Source organism: Peromyscus maniculatus, chromosome 18 (assembly GCF_049852395.1).
Source record: "Peromyscus maniculatus bairdii isolate BWxNUB_F1_BW_parent chromosome 18, HU_Pman_BW_mat_3.1, whole genome shotgun sequence".
NCBI classification, from domain to species: domain Eukaryota; kingdom Metazoa; phylum Chordata; class Mammalia; order Rodentia; family Cricetidae; genus Peromyscus; species Peromyscus maniculatus.
Window position 1 is genome coordinate 10488648 of NC_134869.1, and position 15289 is coordinate 10503936.

At 37.2% G+C, this 15289-nt stretch overlaps 1 protein-coding gene across 1 annotated transcript in view; it reads right to left on the reverse strand.

Moving 5' to 3' along the window:
* Nucleotides 1-1710: 1710 nt before the first annotated feature.
* Nucleotides 1711-15289, reverse strand: part of LOC143269390 (uncharacterized) — a 38537-nt gene continuing 24958 nt past the window's right edge. Inside the window, exons 2-4 of the mRNA XM_076554501.1 lie at nucleotides 8983-9109; nucleotides 8722-8779; nucleotides 1711-7588 (exon numbers count right to left, since the gene is read on the reverse strand). Coding sequence (XP_076410616.1) covers nucleotides 6796-7588; nucleotides 8722-8779; nucleotides 8983-9109 — 978 coding nt within the window. The 3' untranslated portion in view covers nucleotides 1711-6795. The remainder of the gene's footprint in view (nucleotides 7589-8721; nucleotides 8780-8982; nucleotides 9110-15289) is intronic.

Consider the following 15289-nt stretch of genomic DNA (forward strand, 5'->3'; position numbering starts at 1 on the left):
TCTCCTGTGGGTCTTCTGAGACAGCAATAAATGCTCTTAATGGATGAGCCATCTCCCCAGTCCCTGCAATTGACCCTTGTCCTCCCAGCTCTGTGTGCTGTCTTAGGTGGATTGGATCACTCCAATCTGAACTTCCAACTGAAGTTTCTTGGAACCTGTACGGACAGGCATGCTAATTGTCTTAGACTGCCACACATCCATTCAGGATTCTCATAGGTTCAGGATCCTGCCCAAGTCTCACTGACTGTCAGAATGGAACAGATTTGCTAGATCTCTTCTAGGTGACAACACCTATTAAGCCTGTCTGAAGAAATGCAGGATTGAGACAACCCTCCTGGGGGTGGAGGTAGGATGAGGAATCCCTCATGATGGTCCAGATAAGCAATGTTGGGAGGAACCTCATGACTAGATGGAGTGGATGGAGGCTTATTCAGGGGCCACATGTCTGTGGTGCAGAGTGATTCTGTGCAAAACTAAAAAAGGAGAGAAGTGGTTGAAGCTGCTCTGTTACCACAGCAGATCTCAGATTATATTGAGAAAGTTCTTCCAGAGACTGATTTACTCTGGTGAAGCTCCTCTGGAATAATAGATCTGACTTCTGAGACTTGAGAGTGAGGCAGAGATTTGATGTGTAAAGGAAGTTATCCTGTGGGTCTCCAGACTCGAGCTGTCACATCAGGCATAAAAAGAACCTACTCTCTGATCTTCCTGTGGATGGTAGGGTGTGTGTGTGTGTGTATGTGTGAGGTCCTGGCCCACAGAAGCTAAGACATCTTGTTTTTCATTCCTCACTTAAGCTAGAACCTCTCTATCTCATATAATTACTCATTTAATTAGTAACCGTATGTTCCATTTGAGAAATTTCAGACTTGTGTTATTTTACTTTCTTGTTCAGAAGCTATAGAAACCTTGTAGGCCAGCATCAAAGCATCACCTAAAAAACCAGGTTAACTGAGATATGGCTGTTGTGAGGCCCAAACTTCTCTAAAAGTCATATACCTCTTTGGTGCATTTGTTAGGGTTCTTTGGGGTAACAATTTATAGAATGAATTTCTACATATATTAGAGGCTACTTTTTAGAATGGCTTACAGGCTGTAGTCCAGCTAATTGAACCTTGGCTGGCTTTGATGACAAAGTCCAAGAATCCAGTAGTTGCTCAGTCCATTACCCTTCATGTCTCAGCCCATCAGTAGTATAGTCTGGAATCCCAAAGTACTTGGTTCCAATGCCAGTGAAGGAATGGACTTCCTAGCAAGGTGAGAGTAAGCAGCTAAAGATCAAAAGCTCCCTTCTTCCATCTCTGTATATGGGGTTCCAGCACAAGGCCTGGCTGAGATTACAGGTGAGGTTTTGGGGCTCAAGATACTTGAGTTAAAGGTGTTTTTTCCCTAATTAATATCCAGATTAAAGAATGTCTTACTAACGCAAACATCAGGATTACTCATGGATCTTCTCTCAAAATTAAGCAAAAATACCTCACAGGCATGCCCCACAAATTTTGAGTTTTAGTTAATTCCAGATGTATTAAATTTGGCTACCAAAAATAGCTATCACAACTGTACCCACTGTCAACTTGATAAACAATTGTATCTTTTTATTGTTATTTTAATTTTGTAATTGAATTTAATTTTACACATCAGTCACGGATTCCCCTCTTCTCCCTTCTCCCACCCCACCCCGCACTCCCCCCAACTAACCCCCCATTCCCATCTCTTACAGGACAAGGACTCCCCTAGGGATTCCATTCAGCTTGGTAGATTCAGTTGAGGCAGGTCCAGTCCCCTCATCCCTTCACTCTGGCTGAGCAAAGTGTCCCTGTATAGGCCCCAGGCTACAAAAAGCCAGATCATGCACTAAGGCAGATTCTGGTCCCATTGTCTGGGGGTGTCCCAAACAATCGACTGTCTCACTTATCCAGAGGGCCTGATCCAATTGGGGACTCCTCAGCTATTAATTCATAGTTCATGTGTTTCCACTAGTTTGGCTGTTTGTCCCTGTGCTTTTTCCAATCATGACCTCAACATCTCTCGCTCATACAGTCCTTCTTCTTTCTTGCCAATTGGACTCCTGAAGCTCTCCCTGGGGCCTGGCCATGCTACCATCATTCAGTGGATGATAGTTCTACCAAAACAGATAGGATGTTTGGCCATCCAAGAACCAGAGTAGGTCACTTTGGGCTTTCTCTCGACCATTGCCAGTAGTCTATTGTAGAGGAATCTTTGTGGATTTCTGGGGACCTCCCTAGCACTTTGCTTTTTCCTATTCCCATGGGGTCTTCATCTATCACAGTCTCTCCTTATTCTCCCTCTCTGTTTTTGATCCAGCTGGGATCTCCCATTCCCCAAGTTTTCATTCTCCCAACCCTTGGCCTTCATTTCCCTCCCTCATGTCCAGTTTGCTCATGTAGATCTCATCCATTTCTCTGTCATTGGGTGATCTCTGTGTCTTTCTTAGTGTCCTCTTTACTAGGTAGCCTCCCTGGAGTTGTAAGTAGCAGTCTAGTCATCCTTTGCTTTACATCTAGTATCCACCTATGAGTGATTACATACCATGTTTGTCTTTCTGAGTCTGGGTTACATCACTCAGGATGATATTTTCTAGATCCATCCATTTGCCTGCAAACCTCATGATGTCATTTTTTTTCTGTTGAGTAGTACACCATTGCATATATGTATAACTATACATTCTTCAGTAGAAGGGCATCTAGGTTGTTTTCAGTTTCTGGCTATGACAAATAATGCTGCTATGATCATAGCTGAGCAGGTGGTACAATTGAGCATTCCTTAGGTATATACCCAAGAGTGGTATAGCTGGGTCTTTGGAGAGATTGATTCCCAATTTTCTAAAACAGCACCATATTGATTTCTAAAGTGGCTGTTCAAGCTTGCATTCTCACCATCAGTGGAGGAGAGTCCCCAAGCCCCACATCCTCTCCAGGATAAGGTGTCTTTAGTGTTTTTGATCATCGTAGCCATTCTGACAGGTGTAACATGGTATCTCAGAGTCATTTTTATTTGCATTTCCCTCATGATTAGGGATATTGAGCAATTCCTTAAATGTCTTTCAACCATTTGAGCTTCTTCTGTTGAGAATTCTCTGTTTAGCTCTGTAGCCCATTTCTTAATTGGACTGTTGGGCATTTTAATGTCTAATTTCTTGAGTTCTTTATATATTCTGGATATCAGCCCTCTATGAGATGTGGAGCTGGTGAAGGACTTTTCCCATTCTGTAGGCAGTTGCTTTGTCTTGTTGACCATATCCTTGGCTCTACAAAAGCTTCTCAGTTTCAAGAGGTCCCATTTATTGTTTCTCACAGTGTCTATGCTACTGGTGTTATATTTAAGAACAGATCTCTTGTGCCAATGCGTTCAAAACTACTTCCTACTTTCTCTTCGATCAGGTTCAGAGTAACTGGATTTATGTTGAGGTCTTAGATCCATTTAGACTTAACTTTTGTACATGGTGACAGATATGGATCTATTTGCAGCCTTCTACATGTTGACATCCAGTTATGCCATCACCATTTGTTGAAGATGCTTTCTTTTTATCATTGTACAGTTTGGGATTCTTTATCAAAAATAATATGTTCATAATTGTATGGGTTAATGTCAGGGTCTTTAATTCAATTCCATTGATCCACATGTCTTTTTTTTATACCAGTACCAAACTGGTTTTTATTACTGTAGCTCTATAGCAGAGCATGAGGTCAGGAATCGTGATGCCTCCAGAGGTTGTTTTATTGTACAGGTTTCTTTTGGCTATTCTGGGATTTTGTTTTTCCATATGAAGTTGAATATTGTTCTTTCCATGTCTGTGTAGAATTGTGTTGTATTTTGATGGGGATTGCATTGAATCTGTAGATTGCCTTTTGTAAGATTGCCATTTTTACTATGTTAATCCTGCCTATCCATGAGCATGGGAGACCTTTCCATTTTCTGACATCTTATTTCTTTTTTCAGGGACTTTTTTTTCAAGTTCTTGTCATATAGGTCCTTCACTTACTTCTTTAGTTACCCCAAGGTATTTTATATCATTTGTGGCTATTGTAAAGGGTGGTGTATCTCTGATTTCTTTCTCAGTCTGTTTGTCAATTGTATATAGGAGGACTACTGATTTTTTTTTTAGTTAATCTTGTATCCTGCTACATTGATGAAGGTGTTTATAAGCTATATGAGTTCCTTGGTTGAATTTTTGGGGTCACTAGTGTATACTATCATGTCATCTGCAAATAGGGAAAGCTTGACTTATTCCTTTCCAATTTGTATCCCCTTGAACTCCTTATGTTGTCTTATTGCTCTGGCTAGAACTTCAAGTACTATATTGAATAAGTATGGGGAGAATGGACAGCCTTGCATTGTTCCTGATTTTAGTGGAATCACTTTGAGTTTCTTTCCATTTAATTTGATGTTGATATTGGCTTGCTGAAAATTGCCTTTATTATGTTTAGGTATGTTTCCTGTATTCCTGATATCTCCAAGACCTTTATCATGAAGGGTGTTGGATTTTGTCAAATGCCTTTTCTGCATCCATTGAGATGACCATGTGTTTTTTTTTCTTTCAGTCTGTTTATATGGTGTACTACTTTGACAGACTTTCATATGTTGCATCCCTGGGATGAAGCCTACTTGATCATGGTGGATAATTGTTTTGATGTTTTCTTGGAGTCTGTTTGCCAGTATTCTATTGAGTATCTTACCATCAATGTTCATGAGGGAGATTGATCTGTAGTTCTCTTTCTTTGTTGCATCTTTGTTTGGCTTGGGAATCAGGGTAATTGTAGCCTCATAGAAAGAGTTTGGTAATGTTCCTCTGCTTCTATTGTGTGGAACAATTTAAAGTGTATTGGTATTAATTCTTCTTTGAAGATCTGGTGGAATTCTGCTCTGAAACCATCTGGTCCTGGGATGGTTTTGGTTGGGAGAGTTTTCATGACTGATTCTATTTCCCTTGGGATTATTGGACTATTTAAATAATGTATCTGGTCTTGATTTAACTTAGGTATGTGGTATGTATCCACTTAGACAATTATCCATTTTTTTAGATGGCCCACTTTTGTGGAGTAGAGGTTTTGGAAGTATGACCTGATGATTTTCTGGATGTCCTTAGTGTTAGTTGTTATGTCTACCTTTTCATTTCTGATTTTGTTAATTTGGATGCTCTCTCTGTGCTTTTTGGTTAGTTTAGATAAGGGCTTGTCTATTTTGTTTATTTTCTCAAAGAACCAACTCTTTTTTTCATTAATTCTTTGTATGGTTCCCTTTGTTTCTATTTTATTGATTTCAGCTCTCAATATGATTATTTTCTGTCATCTATTCTTCTTCAGTGACTTTGCATCTTCTTGTTCTAGAGCTTTCAGGTGTGCTGTTAAGTCACTAGTGTGAGATTTCTCCAACTTTTTTATGTGGGCATTTAGTGCTATAAACTTCCCTCCTAGCACTGTTTTAATAGTGTCCCATAAGTTTGGGTATGTGGTTTATTCATTTTCATTGATCTCTAGGAAGTCTTTAATTTCTTTCTTTATTTCTTCCTTGACCCATTGGTGATTAAGTTGAGCATTATTCAGTTTCCATGAGATTGTAGGCTTACTGTAGTTTTTATTGTTGTTGAAATCTAACTTTAAACTGTGGTAGACTGATAGAACACAGGAAGTTATTCCAATTTTTTTTGTATCTGTTGAGATGTGCTTTGTGGCCAAGTATGTGATCAATTTTAGAGAAGGTTTCATGGGGTGCTGAGAAAGTATATTCTTTTTTGTTAGGATGAAATATTCTTTGGATATTGATTAAGTCCACTTGAGTCATAACATCAGTTAAGTTCGATATTTCTCAGTTAAGTTTTGATTTGGCAGACCTGTCCAGTGTTGAAAGTGGGGTGTTGATGTCTCCCACTATTAATGTGTGGGGTTTTATATGTGATTTAAGCTTTAGTAATGTTTCTTTTACATTTGTGGGTGCCCTTGTGTTTGGGACATAAATGTTCAGAATTGAAACTTCATGTTGGTGGATCTTTCCTGTAATTAGTATGTAATGCCCTTCTTGACCTCTTTTGATTGATTTTAGTTTGATTTCTATTTTGCTGGATATTAGGATGGCTACACCCACTTGCTTCTTAAGACCATTTGATTGGAAAGACTTTTCCCAGCCTTTTCTTCTTAGATAGTGTCTATCTTTGAATTTGAGGTGTTTCTTGTATGCAGCAGAAAGATGGGTCCTGTTTTTGTATCCATTCTGTTAGCCTATGTCTTTTTATAGGTGAATTAAGTCCATTGATATTAAGAAATATTAATGACCAGTGCTTGTTCATTCATGTTATTTTTGGTGGTAGTGTGTGTGCTTCATTTCTTTGGGGTTTACTGCTGTGGTGTTATCTATTGCCTGTGTCTTCATGGGTTTCTATCTGTTTGTATAATTGCATGCCTATGAAGTTGACTGTGTCATACAAAGACTTTACCACATTGCATTCATAGAGTTTCTCTCCAGTATGTGTTCTTCCATGTACTTGAAGATAAATGTCTTCAGCAAAGGTTTTCCCACACTGATTACATTCATAGGGTTTTTCTCCAGTATATGTTCTTTTATGCCTTTGAAGATAACTATGACATAAAAAGGCTTTACCACAATGATTACATTCACAGCGTTTTCCTCCAGTATGTGTTCTTTTATGACTTTGAAGATAATTGTGATATAAAAAAAAGCTTTACAAGACTCATTACATTCATATGGTTTCGCCTCAGTATGTGTTCTTTTACTTTGAAGATAACGATGACATGAAAAGGCTTATCCACACTGGTTACATTAATAGGATTTCTCTCCAGTATGTGTTCTTTCATGACTTTGAAGATGACTGTACTGTGCAAACACTTTACCACACTGATTACATTCATAGGGTTTCTCTCCAGTATGTGTTCTTTCATGACTTTGAAGATGACTGTATTGTGCAAACACTTTACCACACTGATTACATTCATAGGGTTTCTCTCCAGTATGTGTTCTTTCATGACTTTGAAGATGACTGTATTGTGCAAAGGCTTTACCACACTGATTACATTCATAGGGTTTCTCTCCAGTATGTGTTCTTTTATGCCTTTGAAGATGACTGTGACATGAAAAGGCTTTACCACACTGATTACATTCATAAGGTTTCTCTCCAGTATGTGTTCTTTTGTGCCTTTGAAGATGACTGTATTGTGCAAACACTTTACCACACTGATTACATTCATAGGGTTTCTCTCCAGTATGTGTTCTTTTATGAATTTGAAGATATCTCTGACATGAAAAGGCTTTACCACAATAATTACATTCATAGGGTTTCTCTCCAGTATGTGTTCTTTTATGACTTTGAAGATAACTCTGACATGAAAAGGCTTTACCACACTGTTTACAATCATAGAGTTTCTCTCCAGTATGTGTTCTTTTGTACCTTTGTGGATGACTGGGACATTCAAAGGCTTTAACATATTGATTATATTCATATGGTGTATGTCCAGTATGTGTTCTTTCATGCTTTAGGAGAAGACTCTGACATTCAAGGGCTTTAACACATTGAGTACATTCAGAAGGTTTCTCTGTAGTATGACTTCTTTCATACCTGCATGGAAAATTAGTGTATGTAAAAGATTTACCACATTCACTACAATGTTGAATTTGTATATCTATAAGTATTTATTTTTCAATTTGGTCTAAATGTAAAGAGGAATAAGATCTTAATATTTTAGCCCATTATTTACACTTAGGTGTTTCCCCTTCGTTAAGGATTGTTTTGCATATTTGAAGATTCTTGTGATGGTAAGATGCTTTATTACCTGGCTCATATTGATGACATCTGTTTTCTCTATGAGATTTCACATCATTGAAGAGAACTGGATTAATTCAGACCTTTATCTCACTTCTTCCATTAACAAATTTTCCTAAACTGTGAGTCCTGCTATATTTCCAAAGTGAACCAGGACAAACAAAAGCATTTACACAATCCTGGCACTCACTGCAGTGTGGTTGTTGCTGGATTACCAATGAAGCTGAAAAATCATTTTTTGTAAAATTGCATCACATTCAACAAGTCTACTCCACATGGGGATTATTACATATATTCTGATTGTTCTAAGATGAAGAAATGTATATTGCTTCTTTCTATGTCCCTATGTTCATATTTTTAAAGTGACATATGATATACCTATTAAGGGAAGAATAAGAACTAAAAGATTTCCACATTTCATTTAGAGTTGGACTTTCTGTTCTTCATCAACATGTGGTATGGGGATTAAGTTTTCTCCACAACAACCACCTTTTAACGCTTTACTCTAACTACTCTTCTCCCTAAATTTAGCAAAGTCAGAACAAATATACGAGTAACAATATTTTACTATGAATTGTTTGCTTATTAGAAGGTTTTGAATATAATCTTATTACATATTTAATGAGCATAACTTTTGTAATATAAATAGTAAGAAACTAAATGGATAGTCACATCTACATCATAGGTCTGATGCAGCTATTATTCAAATGGTGGTAACTGTTAAGACACTGACTCTTGTCTTCATTCTTGAAAGAATGACATGAAAACACAATTCACTTGCCATTGATGTATATGGTATTGAAATCATTTAATGATCATCAGTGTACTTTAAACTGTAATTATTTATACTGATGCTATTATTTAAAAGTTACAGATACATTAAAATATCTCCAGAGGAACATTTGTATCAGGTTGCACATGAAAATTACCTTCCATGTCTTCGAAAACTTTGACAGTGCTCTTCAATATTATCTTCCCACTTGTACCCTAGAATATTATACCAGGGAATATATGAAATATTATTGGAAATTGTGCAAAATTAAAGTAACTCCCTTCAATTATCCTTAAGACCATGCTTAATATCTTCACCTCATTATTCCTCAGACTCAATCAAATTACAGAAGAGTATCTATAACCAGGAACTAGTTGTCCCCTTATTTTAAAATATGGAGGAAAATTTATAGTACTACCTATAGCAGTGAGGTTTCTGTAAGTTTCCACCATCACATCTTTGTAGAGATTCTTCTGGGAAGGATCCAGCAAAGCCCACTCTTCATGAGTGAAGTTGACATGCACATCATTATAGGTTACTGCATCCTAAAATTTGCCATACATAAATGTGTCATGCCCATGCACACAACAAGACATATGATACTGACATCATTGTAAATGCAGGCTTCTTTAACAATATAGTCATGTAATTCTGGTGTTTCAAACACTTATTCTATAATACAAATATAATAATATTATCATTTAGCCACTTTAGAAGGAAACTGAATAGGGAATTTACCTCTATCATTTCTGAATGATTTGAATGGGATATCACCTTGTAAGAGAATACATATTACCAGATAGATTGACAAGATAACCCATCATCAGTACTGATTACATGTTAGAGAAACTGTATGAATAGTTACTATCTACAAAAAAGATGAGCAAGCTGGGTGTATTGACTCATACGTTTAATACCAGCATGAAGATAAAAGAGGCAGGTATATCAGCATCTGAGTTGAAAGCTAGCCTATACTATGCAATCAGATCTAGGAGAGCAAGAAGTAAAAATTAAGAACCTGGCTCCTCTGTGAAAATCAATCAAACAAACAATAATGATAGGAAGAACTCAGAGGTTTTTTTTTTTAATGAAGTTTCTACAAAGAGATACATAATCACTTGAGTTATGCATTCATTTTCCAGATACCTGAATTGCTTCAGTTTAAATGATAACCTTAGTAAATCTTACCAAAAGGAACTATGCATTTAACCAGCTACAAATAGAGAGATGAAACCATTAGCAACATAAATATTGATCATAAATAATCAACACAGTACAAGAGAGACAGCTCAGACGTTAAGAGTTCTTGTTGATCTTGCATATAAGTGGGTCCAATTGCCAGTACTTACACGGGAGCGTCTGAGGCATTTAAATCTGGATGGATATATTTAACCTTTTGCCAAAAGTCATCATTCCCTTGTCCTTTGCAAGAACAAAATCACTTTTGGTGTACCACATTATGTTCTATCTTGTTTCTTATTGTGATTGAGTTATCTACCCAAAAGCACCACAGGTAATGAATGGGTTTATTTGGCTGATTCTGCCAGGTCACAATCCATCATTGTGGGAACTTAGAAGTTCAAGCTAGCAAATCAAGACAAAAATCATTTAACTAAACTATTGTTTAGTAGATTTCTCTGTTACTTGGTCATTGTGTCATGCTCAGCTAGCTCTCTTATCCAGCCCAAGCCAACTTTCTTACAGATATTGTACCATCACTGGAAGGGCCTTCATACATCAATCAGCAATCAACAAAATCTCTCAAAGACATAGCACCCAGCCATTCTGATGGGTCACACCCTAAACTGAGGTTCCCACAGATGACTATAGGCTCTGTATGTTGACAGCTGGAAGTAACTAGGACACAGACACAATAATATATGAGAAGGTTTTAAAAACCAAAAGCCAATTTATCAACAATGTCAATAACTTAAATAGCAACAATGCAAACATTGATGATAGTAACAACTGGAAAACACATGTATGTCAAGAAGTGAGGAGAAACAAGCTTCTAAGATCAAAAAGAGTAAACTAATGCTGTTTCTCCTCAGAAAGTCTCCAAACCAATAAACTCAAGGAACTCATAAGATAATATAGTAATTTTTCAGAAAATAAAAATAGGGGGAGGTCCATCATTTTGCAGAAGAAAATATAACCAAATTATAACTAATAAAAAATTGACAAAACCTAGATGGTACAATTGAATAAAGGAGACACAAAGAGAGACCTACGTAGTTAACATGGTCTCTTGAACAAGAACTGTTAAGATTATAATGAAAATCAAAATAAAAAATCACTGACCACCACTTACTTTCTGCATCCCAGTTCTCTCCTTAGCCAATAATAGAAAATAGGTTGAGTGAGGACTGTTCTAGCAACATTGGATGGGTTCACTTGAGGTCTGACAGTTCTACATTGTAGAAAAAGGTTTTGACTACTAAAATTATCTCATTATCTTTTAATAAAGGAAAGAATGTCTGTTAGGATCATTTCAAAATCCTTTTATTTCCTATGATTGATGACTGGATGTAAGTCTGCATCAGAGTGTGAAAATGCAAAATTTTCAAATCAAGTGCTGGATAAGAGACTTTTAAATCAATGTTGTATGATTTGTATTATATACCTAAAGCAACCTCTTTTCCTCTAATTGTTTTATAAGTCATATGCATTTTTGAAAAAAGTATATCCTCATTTTCATCTATATGTTTTATGTGTGACAGAGGTTTTCTATGTGTGTACAAGTGACACACCAAAGAGTGTGTGGGATCCCTGGATCTGTAATATCAGGTGGTTATGAGCCCCTCAACTTGAGTGTTGGTTTCTGAACTAAGGTCAGCCCCAAGAAGAATATTTGCTGAGTATCATGCACAGCCCACAGAGTACTTTTTATCCAATAAGCTAAGTCTTTTTTTAAAAAGATTTATTTATTAATTATGTATACAGTGCTCTGTTTGCATGTATCCCTGCAGGCCAGAAGAGGGCACCAGATCTCATGATAGATGGTTGTGTGCCACCACATGGTTAATGGGAATTGAACTCAGGACCTTTGGAAGAGCAGCCAGTGCTCTTAACCTCTGAGCCATCTCTCCAGCCCATGCTAAGTCTTTTACAGATTAAATAACAACAGAAACAAAAATAAAGAAAGAAGTAAATTAATGGACCCCAGGAACTTGATGAATCAGTATTAAGATGTTGGGTATGAGACCAGGTAGGGTACCTACAGACCTTCCCCAATCTCTATTTCCCAATATCCAATACTTAGGGCTGTCCCTAGGGCTGCAACAGAACTTCAGCTGCAGCTTCTCCTCCACCTGTTCATAACTCCTGTGAAATCCAAAGACTATTTCCACCTGCCCTGCCCTTCCCACCTCATATCTATGTCAAAAGACCTAACTCGGGCAGCACCCTTGATCTACTAATGGTCATATTTTCCAGAAGGCTGTCCACAGATCTACCACATTATCTCTCATCCCAGACCTGATTTAACAGTTACCCCATTACTTCAGTAGACCACCAGAGGCAGCTTCCCCTCTCCACTCTCCATGTCTCCTGTAGATCCCAAAGATCATCTACCCTTCATCTCCCCTTCCCCTAGTTTTCAACAGCAGCAAGCATTCTCCCTTGAACACACAATTCAATAAGTCCAGGAAAAAAGGAAACACTCAGCAAACATATACTCTGAAACTCAAGAGAAGAAACAGAAACCCAGGAACAAAACTCCCATCTAACCAAGATAAAGTCAGAAACCAGCACCTTGACCTATAATCACCCCAAACCTGATGCCTAACATAAGGACATAATTAATAACAGCCAGGGCAATATGTTACCACCACAGCCCAGCTATTCTACCACAGCAGGCCCTGAAGAATCTAACATAGTTGAAATACAGGGGAAAAAAACCTTAAAACCAAATATATGGAGATGATAGAGGCCCTTAAAAAGAAAATGAATGAATACCTTAAGAAAATTCATGAAAGGATAAACAATCAAACAACTGAAGGAAATCAATAAATTCCTCCAAAAAAGCTAGGAAAACACAAATAATTGCAGTAAACCAATAAACAATGTAAATTATACCAAGATAAGACAAATTAATCATTAAAGGAAACAAAATTTTTAAGACCTGAAAAATGAAAACTGAAACAATAAGGAAAACACAAACTGAGGAAATTCCAGAAATAAAAAATTTAGGACAACAAATGGGAAGTACACAGCCAAGGTTCACCAATATAATAGAGAGTTGGAAGAGAGGATCTCAGGCACTGGGGATATAATAGAAGAAATGGATACATCAGTCAAAGTAAAAGTCAAATATAAAATTTTCTTGTATATAGGAGGGCTACTGATCGTTTTGAGTTAATCTTATATCCTGCCACCTTACTGAAGGAGTTTATCAGCTGTAGGAGTTCCCTGGTAGAATTTTTGGGGTCACTTATGTATACTATCATATTGTCTGCAAATAATGAAAGTTTGACTTCTTCCTTTCCAATTTGTATCCCCTTGATCTCCTTTTGTTGTCTTATTGCTCTAGCTAGAACTTCAAGTACCATATTGAATAACTATGGGAAGAGTGGACAGCCTTGTCTTGTTCCTGATTTTAGTGGAATTATTTTGAGTTTCTCTCCATTTACTTTGATGTTGGCTGTCAGCTTGTTGTAAACTGCCTTTATTATGTTTAGGTATGTTCCTTATATCCCTGATCTCTCTAGAACCTTTATCATGAAGGGGTGTTGGATTTTGTCAAAGGCTTTTTCAGCATCCATTGAGATGATCATGTGGTTTTTTTTTTCTTTCAGGTTATTTATATGGTATATTGCATTGACAGATTTTTTTGTATGTTGAACCATCCTTGCATCCCTAGGATGAAGCCTACTTGGTCATGGTGGATAACTTTTTTAGTATGTTCCTGGATTCGGTTAGCCAGTATTTTATTGAGTATTTTTGCATCAATGTTCATGAGGGAGATTGGTCTGTAATTCTCTTTTTTTGTTGCATCTTTGTGTGGTTTGGGTATCAGGGAAACTGTAGCCTCATAAAAAGAATTTGGAAATGTTCCTTCTGTTTTTGTGGTGTGGAACAATTTGAAGAGTATTGGTATTAGCTCTTCTTTGAAAATATGATAGAATTCTGTGCTGAAACCATCTGGTCCTGGGCTTCTTTTGGGGGGGAGGGAGACTTTTGGTGATTATTTCTATTTCCTTAGTAATTATTGGTCTATTTAAACAGTTTGTCTGGTCTTGATTTAACTTTGGTATGGGGTTTCTATCCAGAAAATCATCCATTTCTTTCAGATTTTCGAATTTTGTGGAGTACAGATTTTTGAAGTATGACCTGATGATTCTCTGGATTTCCTCATTGTATGTTGTTATGTCCCCCTTTTAATTTCTGATTTCATTAATTTGGATTCTCTCTCTCTCTCTCTCTCTCTCTCTCTCTCTCTCTCTCTCTCTCTCTCTCTCTCTCTCTGCTTTTTGGTTAATTTGGATAAGGGCTTATCTATTTTGTTGATTTTCTCAAAGAACGAATTCTTTGTTTCTTTGATTCTTTGTATTATGCTCTTTGTTTCTCTTTTGTTGATTTAAGCCCCTAATTTGATTATTTCCTGGTGTCTATTTCTCATGGGTGAGTTTGCTTCTTCTTGTTCTAGAGCTTTCAGTTGTGCTGTTAAGTCACTAGTGTGAGATTTCTCCAACTTCTTTATATGGGCTTTTAGAGCTATGAATTTTCTCCTCTTAGCACTTCTTTCATGGTGTCCTGCTGTGGCGTGTTTTGTATGGCAAATGTGTTGCTTTTATTGGTTAGTAAATGAAACACTGATTGGCCAGTAGTCAGGCAGGAGGAAGTATAGTTGGGACAAGGAGGAGAAGAATTCTGGGAAGTGGAAGGCTGAGTCAAAGACACTGCCAGCTGCTGCCATGACAAGCAGCATGTGAAGATGCCGGTAAGCCACGAGCCACATGGCAAGGTATAGATTTATAGAAATTGATTAATTTAAGATATAAGAACAGTTATCAAGAAGCCTACCACAGCCATACAGTTTGTAAGCAATACAAGTCTCTGTGTTTACTTGGTTGGGTCTCAGTGGCTGTGGGACTGGCAAGTGACAGATTTGTCCTGACTGTGGGCCAGGCAGGAAATTCTAGCTACAGTGTCCCATCACTTTGGGTATGTTGTACATTGGTTTTCATTGAATTCTAGGAAATCTTTAATTTCTTTCTTTATTTCTTCTTTGACCCATTGGTGATTCAATTGGACATTATTCAGTTTCCATGAGATTGTAGGCTTTCTGTAATTTTTGTTGTTGTTGAAATCTAAATTTAAACTATGGTGGTCTGATAGAACACAGTAGGTTATTTCAATTTTTTTGTATCTGTTGAGATATGCTTTGTGTCCAAGCATGTGGTCGATTTGGGAGAAGGTTCCATGCGGTGCTAAAAAGAAGGCATATTCTTTTGTGTTAGGGTGGAATATTTTGTAGATATCTATTAAGTCTATTTGAGTCATAATGTCTGTTAGTTCCCTTATTTCTCTGTTAAGTTTCTGTCTGGTAGACCTGTCCATTAGTGAGAGCGGGGTGTTGAAGTCTCCAACTACTAGTGTATGGGGATTAATGTGTGATTTAAGCTTTAGTAATGTTTCTTTTATGAATGTGGGTGCCCTTGTATTTGGTGCATAAATATTCAGAATTGAAACTTCATCCTGTCAGATTTTTCCTGTGATAAATA